Source organism: Telmatherina bonti (assembly GCF_933228915.1).
Source record: "Telmatherina bonti genome assembly, chromosome: 7".
Taxonomy (NCBI): Eukaryota; Metazoa; Chordata; class Actinopteri; order Atheriniformes; family Telmatherinidae; genus Telmatherina; species Telmatherina bonti.
Window position 1 is genome coordinate 18,570,989 of NC_136625.1, and position 8,572 is coordinate 18,579,560.

Genomic DNA, 8,572 nt, shown 5'->3' on the forward strand with positions numbered 1-8,572 from the left:
CCAAGCACTGGCTGTTATGTCTCATCACCACGGAAAAAGCTTCATGTTGTGTAGCTTTACGCTAGCCAAGCGGCTAACGTAACTCGTAACGATATCCTATCGCAAATCAGGGAGGAGATAGATACATAGCTTCTGGTTTCCCGTCATCCCGCCGTGTTTTGGTGATGATGTTAAGAAAGCAGGGAAATGATGCTCTCAGGCTGAGGCAGTGAGCAGATCCCTTCGCTCTGGTGCCTACGGAAGCCTGCGAAGTCGCGATTGTCCTTCGCTTTCTAGTCTGTTCATCTGTTTTGAAGAGGATGAGCTGGCATTATATTAACCCACTTTTGTCAGCCAAGTGTAAAGGATAAAATAACTGTTTCTAAACTAACTATGCTTTATATTCTACCTCATTTGCATTGCACTGAAATAATGCAGGACTTCATTAGAAATGTCTGCATAGTTGTGCCTCTTGTCTAAAGTGCAATCTAACAACAGTCAACAAAAATGCATGTGTTTTCATAAACTAAACAACAAGGCAGATGTTTTCCCAGTTATTCAGATGGGAATCTAAGTCAAACTTAAACATAAAGTGAATAAATATGGCATAGTGCTCTATGAAAAATTGGGCACACTTTTCATTTACATCCCACAAAGGATTAACATACTGTTATGCATAGTGAAGTGCAAGGCTACTTCACCAAAAAATCAGTCAGCAGCATCTGCACATTCAGATGGGCATAAAAAATAAATTTAAAGAAATGATCACACTATGTTTTCTGGGTATATCATACAACTCATCTAATAATGACAACTAGTACAGGAAAGTGAGTCATCGTTTCCCAGGGATTAAAAAAATACATGAGATTGACATTGGACAATCCAGCACTTCACAGCAGGGTGCAAGATACTGCCAGGCAAGGAATACATGGAAGGGCATAACAAAGTAGTTAGCATAGTGTACAGAAACATATGTGCAGAATATGGACAGGAGACCCCTACGTCTCAATAGGAAACACCTTCCAAGGTGGTGGAGAATGAAAGAGCTAAGATTTTTTAGACCTCAGACCAACAACATGGGGGTGGCCAACCAACCAGACATGGTGATCATCATGAAAAAGCAGCAGGAAAAAAAATACAGTGTTTGATATAACCATCCCAAACAATGGAAATATCAGGGGAAAGGAACAAGAGAAACTGGAGAAATACCAAGGTCTCAGTGGAGAAAGCCTGAAAGGTGAATGCAACAGTAGTAACCATAGTTATAGGAGCACTGGTGGTTGTGTCCCCCATGCTGGACAAGTGGCTCCAACAAATGCTGTACCCAGAAAAACAGACCTAGGAAGAGCCAAGATACTGCATCAGACCCTCAACCAGGATTCTGGTAAATGACCAAAAGCTTGACATGAAGAGCAACCGACCCATGTGTATATATATATATATACGGACAAAACATTATCTTTAATATATGTTTACTTTTACAATCAGAATTTAAACATTTATACTTTGTAGCAGATTGTTTTTAATATGCCAACAGATGTCGACATCACAAAACCACAACTGAGATTTCCATCTCAGCTGCAGACAACATAGATTCAACTAATTATAGAATTGATACAGGAAATGTGACTTAATTTGTGCATTTAGTACCAGTTACACAAGAATTATGTTAAGGTCTTCAGCTCCATCTAGTGGAACAATATAGTCACTACAGGAATGTCTTACATTGGCTCTCTCTTCAATGATGTATCATCAGAAAACGAAGTCAAGACTGTAAAGTCTAAGAAACCAACACCATAAACAATAAAACACAAAATACAATATCCAGATATGAATTGAACCATTTTATTCTCTCATTTATGACATGAAGCCAGAAGGAAAATCTGGTTTTGCTTTCAATGTACACAATGTCAAAAACAATAACTTTTTATTGGATCACCATCACATCAACATATAATGTACACACAGTAGCATCTACAGTCACTATAAGCCTGGGGGTTTGGTACAGGGTCTGGCTTACCAAAGGCATCGTGGAATTCCCTATTAATTTGATTACAAGGACAATTTTGAAGTTTTGACACCTGTTGTAACGCTCCATCTACACACACTTAAGACGATGCACCACCCCATGCCATAGTTTACACTCTTTCAACAAAGTGGAGGAGAAAAGAGAACGAACTTTAGGCGGTCAACAATCAGCCATGATCTGTCACCTCTGTGGAATGATGCGACGAGATCAAGTGATACTGCATGGATTCCAATACAACATATAACCGACTACTACAATGCTGCAGTATTTTAGCTGTTGCTTTCTGTGCCCATGTCGGTTTTTTTTCTTCTGTAGGCTGAAGGTCAGATTTACTACTTAAAGTCAGCTTTAACACCAAACAACCAGACAAAAAAAATGTTCATGTAAATGAGGATTATGAAGCACTGAAGACATCTTTGTGGTGATATTGCAACAGTTTGACAATATCTAGACTTGCAGTTCTACACACACTTCAGCATCAAACACAATTTTAAGGAATGTTGGAAAATTATTTGGTAAACTAAAAAACTAACATTGTGAAATAAAAAACAAGCGTGTACTTTCAAAACAGGACGGATACAAAGTCAATCCAAAGATTCACCAGTTTTTATGTAAAATGGGATGTTAGAATTCTGCGCGCATGAAGTGGATTATGTAACTGAGTAGGATGAAGCAGACCAGCTGAGACTGCTTAAAATCCAGGTCACTGTACCACTGCATCCGTACAACTTTTGTCCCCATGGATCCACCTGATGGAGACGGTACAGACATTTGCAACAACTATGAACTGAATTTGGGATAAAATAAATATCTCCTTTCTCATCAATCAGCATTACGTTGATAAAAGCAGAGTTTTGATATTTTAGTTCCATGCTGAGGATGTGTTTGCTTTCTTGAAAAATGAATGTTTTTCCAAGATAAAAAAAAAAAAAAAAAAAAAAAAAAAGATATTTTAAGAGATTTATTTTGGACTCATCCATGCCAACACTGCAAATTTCTATTTTTTATCTGATGCATCCCTGTAGAAGCTGCAGGAGAGGATCACAGCTTGGATTATAAAAAGAAACAGAGTCAACCAGGTAGCGCTGCCTGGCAGACGTGATCAGGAGGCCTGCAAGTATCGATGTAGACATCTTAACACTTTGGAAGACGGATGGGTTTTGGGGGAGGACACCAGGATGAAGATGTGCTGCTGTGATAAGACTTGAATAGACATCTCAAATTGCATGCTCCACTGCTTTGTGATCATTTTTAGATCAATACTTTCATTCAAACTTTGCTTTACCAGTACAGGACCTGATGAACAATATCTGTGGGCCAATATGTGGATAAGGGACCGCTCGCTGATTAACAAAGATAAAAAAAAAAAAAAAAAAAATTGACAGACCAGGCAACAAACGACAAAAATCCCCATGCTTCACAAGGAAAAAAAAAAAGTCCAGCATACACACACACCATTTTCAAATACTCCAGTATCATTTTTAACTACCATTCACCAAGAGGGGTCAACAATAATGTAATAAAAATGTGCCAACCTGGCCGTAAACGCAGCATCTGGACAGTAAAAAAGAACAGACCATTTCTACTCACTCATTAAGCTATACTGGTTCCCAGTTCACTCATTTTTATTCTCTGATGAAAATAATGTGGCACAACACACTTTTCCCCTGTTCTTCAGTTTTCTTATTTAGCATGAGTGTTTCCCTCAAGACACAACAGCACATGCATGACCCGCTCTTAGAAGAACGCTGGTTAAAAATAATACTAAAATAGAGACATTTAAATAATTTACTATGTATTTACACAATTATCCATCTTATTTATCCTGTAGTTTTTTTCAGCATATGACTGTATCTTCTAGTCACCCATCTTTACTTTTGATGTCTGAGGGGAGGAAAACAGAATAAAAACAAGGTTAATACAGTAAGATGTTGTAGTATCATTAGAGAATGAATGGAAGAAGCCAGCATGTGTAATTTACCTGCAGAATGGCTACAATGACGCCAAACAGACCAATCGCACTGCCAAAGATTTCCACGATGAGGATCTTAACAAAGAGGCTGGGATTCTGGGCATCTGCCAGAGCTGCTCCGCTGCCCACAATCCCGACACAGATGCCACAGAATAGGTTGGAAAAACCCACAGTCAGACCAGCTCCAAACATGGAGTAACCTAACAGTGCAAGAACCAGAATCAGTCAGAGAGAATGAAGAAGAATCCACAGTGGACCTGTCTGCACAAATAAAAAGAATAAAAATTCCCACTACTGCTGAGTTTGTGATGTTCAGGTGAGCTTTCAAGCTTAAATTGTCCATTTGTTGGATTTTTTGTCTTTTTCTTTTTTCTTACCAGCTTGGTAATTTCGTGCTCCAATAGCCTCAGGGGTTGTCCCGTTGAAGTTCTATAAGAAGGAGGACAAAGTATTTAGAAACAACCTTCCACTCTCATTCTACTGTCTTAATCACAGTGGAGCTCTTTGTCTAATTGGAATCCTGCATAATGTCATGATTGTACCTCTCCTCTTTCCACATATGAATTAAGATACTGTTTTTTTTTCCCGTTAAACAACGGTCATTACCTCATACATGTTGCTGATAACAATCGCCATGATGATCCCATAAATGGCAACAGCTTCACAGAAAATAATGCTTGAGGAAGGAAAAAATAAGGAAGTATTAAAATAGAAGTGTAAAAATCTTTACATCTTGCATTTTATTCAACTCATTGGTAATGAAGCCTACCTGACCAAATTTTTGGTTTTGATTCGTGGAGCCTTGACACCTCCACCAATGATGCTAGAGCCAGTGATGTAGATCCCCCTGGAAAACAACCCAAATGACAATTAGCAAAACATTTTCTCTCTAACAGAGGTTTATCAAGAGATATGAGGATTAAGAAGAACTATAATCAAAAAGCTGCATATCATTTTAATTTATCATCTAGGTCAGGGTTACTCATCGCAATCCTATAACAGCTGCAATTCAGCAGGATCTCAATATATTTCTACTATCATACACCAGAGGGATGATTCTGACCTGCCAGATTATTGCTTATGGACAAGTTTAAACACAGAATTGCACCCATGTGGAAATTTAACTTGTGTTATTCCAGCCTGAACAATGGACAGATTTGTTCTTAAACTGCACAAAAAATGGACATGAACAGGTTTGGAAGCAGATTCTAGAGGATGCACTGTCATTTGTGTTCCTTGTTAGGTACTCACCAGGCAGCCCCGACTACAGACAGAGAGATAGCCAAGCCGATGCCGAGATTGGCCCACATGTAAGGGGAAGTCTCTGTCAGAAACCTGTGACCAAATAAGCACAAAAATATATATATATATTCTTAGAAAATATTTAATGCTAATGCTAAACGCTAAGCATAGTAGTAACAGTACGGTGGGGCTCATAAGTATGCATTAACCTGTAAGTGGGTCCAATGGCCTTGGGGCACCAATGACTGCACTACAAATAACTACTATAAAATTATGTGCACCGTCTGCATCTATGTTTTAGGTTTTACTGACTCCAAATGGTGCTCTTGCAGTTAGCTGGAACTGAAAGATGACTCACTTTTCTATTTCATAAAAAAAAAAAAAAAAAAAAAAAAAAAAAAAGAAAAATACAAAAATTCAGTCAGCTGTTTTTTAGAAATTGAAATGTATATTTTACAGCACAGAAGGTTCTCACTTCAAACTAAGTTGTTTGTCTATTCAGAGACACCATAGGAAAAAAACAGTGGTATAAATATGGCAGCTGAACCCAAAACTAGCAGAGGTGAATTGCTCATTCTAAGAGAATAAAAATGTATTCATGTGATTAGATACCAGCAGAATCATGGGTTTATACATATCTGTCATTCATCATGTATTTTTTATACACTGTAACTTTACAGAATTTACCTTTCAAAGTAATAGCCTATTCAGCTAATGTGTATGCATGAAAATGACCAAAAAAAAAAGAAAAAGAAAAGACCAACAAAAACAAAAGCAATATAATGGTTTAATGCTACTTTGTACTTTCTTATGATTTCATATTTTTTGCTATACTTTTCCAAGTAGTTTGTCAATAGCCAAAAATGACTTGAGACAAATAAATCAATGGCTTAATCCACAATTATCAATGTACTGATAAAGAAAAAAAAGAGAGAAAATACAGCAATGCACCAAACTTATATCATGTCTTGCCTCAACTGTACTGACATATGCACACACAGGAAAAACATAACAAGTGTCTCAAATATAGTCTTGTGTTGTCCAGAACATGTGTGATCAGACAAAAAGATTTTGCCTGAAGCATCATATAATCAAAATTAAGGCCAATCCTAAGAAAAAGGCATTTGTGTTTGTGTTCATTTTCTTCTGTAAATTTAAAAGAGTGGATTTTTAATCTAAGAGGTAACAATGGATAAGTGACAGCTTAGTCCACACTTACAGAACAAGTAACAGCCAAGTTTGGCATACTAATATATGATTTAAAATTTCTCTAAGAATGCTGCAATATATAGACAGAAGTTGTGTTTTTAATCACACCTACTGTATTTAATAGTGTACAAACCATAGACAATATATGAAAGATATTGATCTCTATATACAGTCCATGGTACCAACTTAAAACAGGACTGATGGTTACTATTCACAGCATGCATTTTCAAAACCTTTTTCATAAATTGTGTTAAATGTACTTACCATGCCACATCAAAGCGAAATCCAAGGTCAAATATGGTATAAAAGATACCTGTAGAAAAATAACAACATGCCAGTAATGAACATGTTGCAAGTTTAAGATACAACTTAAAGGGGAGAACATATTTTCCTTGTGGGTTTTAAAGTGAACCCGTTTAGTCAAAACACATGTTTACTGTTCAATCAGTGAAACAGATGCACACTAGAGTTATAAAATCATGCAAGTTTAAGCGTCTGCATGATGGGTCACTGTCACGTGAAAACTGCTGCAGTTCCCATCCATAACATTTTCCTCATATGAGCCGCTTCAGTCACGAACAGCTAACCAGCTAAAGCTAGCTTGTCGTTAAATATTTAAATGTCTGATATGAAAGCAACCCAGCGTCTTGAAATGACGACCATCCCAAAACAAAGTCGGAAAGGCATCCAACTAAATCGGAACAACTATTGTTCAATATTTGGACCTCTTACTTTATCTGGTCAGGAAGTTTAGCTTTGGGCAACCTAGCATTAGCTCAACCTCTATGCTAGCCAGGTGCTAAATTAAACGCCAGACCGGGCCTCTTGTCTTATATTTAAATGCATTTAATACAAATGACTTCGAATAGATTTCAATTGCTTTCATTAATGGATAACGTGGCATTCACCAAGTAGACAATCTGTAATAGCTAGCAAGTAAAACAACCACCGCAAACGCGCTGGTACGAAGATTCAGCTAATAGCTGTCAGACGCCAAATGCCATTTCTACCTCGAAACAATAACTGAACAGATGATAACCTCAAGAAATATATAAGACACATACATATTTTTATTTTTGGTAATTCCACTAATTTGGGGAATTTCTGAATGACAACTATCATCTTACCGACGATTAGGATGGTACTCCAGAAGGCCAAAGTGACCCCCGTATACAGAATGGCGTGTCCGTTCATCATCCACTCTAGCAGCATCTATCCGGCTATATAACCTGCTGGATCAGCAAGATATACCAAGCTCAAATGTAAAAGCTAAAACGTGATGGAAAGAAAGCTTATCCAACAATACAACCCTGTTTCAAGACGTGCTATCAGTCGATGAAAGAGGAAGAGCATCAAAAGGAGAAGCAGGGGGATTGTCAGGTGATCCAGCTTGACAAGCATGTGACCGTGGACTGGTAGGCTGCGTTCGGTTATAGTTTCTCTTCACTTTGCTGCTGCTGATATCCAGCAACAACATTCAAACCTAAATGTGTTATCAAGTCATACCAAGACAGTAGATAACAATATGAAGCTGGAGTTATGGACAAAAGCAAATAAATAAATAAAAGAAAATGTTTTGGGGTTTTTTTTTTATGTCAGAAACACTAATGTATTTTCTATATCGCTTGGTCGAATTTAGGGTCCCAGAGATGCTAGAGCCTATCCTAGCAGTTAGTGGTGTTAGTTAGTGGCAGGGTACACTCTTGACAGGTCGTCAGTCAATCGTGCGCAAAAAAAAAAAAGAAAGGAAAACATGCAGTCACTCTCAGTGATTTGTAATTAATTGTGTTCAAAAGGCTGCGTTCCACACTAAAATTGTATACGCAACTTTCAAAATGGCCGCTAGGTGTCACTGTTGTAACACTTGTAAACCAAGAGCTGTCTCTTCTGTTTTCGAGCGCCATGATTAAGTGTCAATCACATCACTGTAAATTTACACGAGTCTTTGCTAGATTGAACGCCCATTGCAAGAAATAAAGCTTTTAAAAACTTTACAATATCAAATTTATTTTTAAAAGGAAGCAATTAGCAATTAGGGATTGTCCACATCCATAATTACCACAACACTTTTATGGATATATGTCTTTAAATATCTATTTTATTCTAGGTAGTTTTAAACCGACACTGACATCTGATTAAAA

At 37.4% G+C, this 8,572-nt stretch overlaps 1 protein-coding gene across 1 annotated transcript; it reads right to left on the reverse strand.

The window, feature by feature from the left end:
- Positions 1-1,914: 1,914 nt before the first annotated feature.
- Positions 1,915-7,805, reverse strand: atp6v0b (ATPase H+ transporting V0 subunit b). Its single transcript, XM_079243106.1, has 8 exons — positions 7,559-7,805; positions 6,696-6,744; positions 5,232-5,315; positions 4,750-4,827; positions 4,587-4,656; positions 4,358-4,409; positions 3,990-4,180; positions 1,915-3,892 (listed from the first exon to the last, which is right to left on the reverse strand). Exons 1-8 carry the CDS (start codon positions 7,641-7,643, stop codon positions 3,866-3,868), a joined length of 636 nt encoding a protein of 211 aa, XP_079099232.1. The 5' UTR covers positions 7,644-7,805; the 3' UTR covers positions 1,915-3,865.
- Between the last annotated feature and the right edge of the window lie 767 nt (positions 7,806-8,572).

Bases quoted from the DNA above. Each gene is read 5' to 3' on its own strand.
- atp6v0b (XM_079243106.1), bottom strand. From the start codon at position 7,643: ATGCTGCTAGAGTGGATGATGAACGGACACGCCATTCTGTATACGGGG. The intron at 6,745-7,558 runs GTAAGATGATAG...ATTTTTCTACAG, and splicing joins GAGTACCATCCTAATCGTCG to GTATCTTTTATACCATATTT. The intron at 4,410-4,586 runs GTAATGACCGTT...TCCTTCTTATAG, and splicing joins TTATCAGCAACATGTATGAG to AACTTCAACGGGACAACCCC.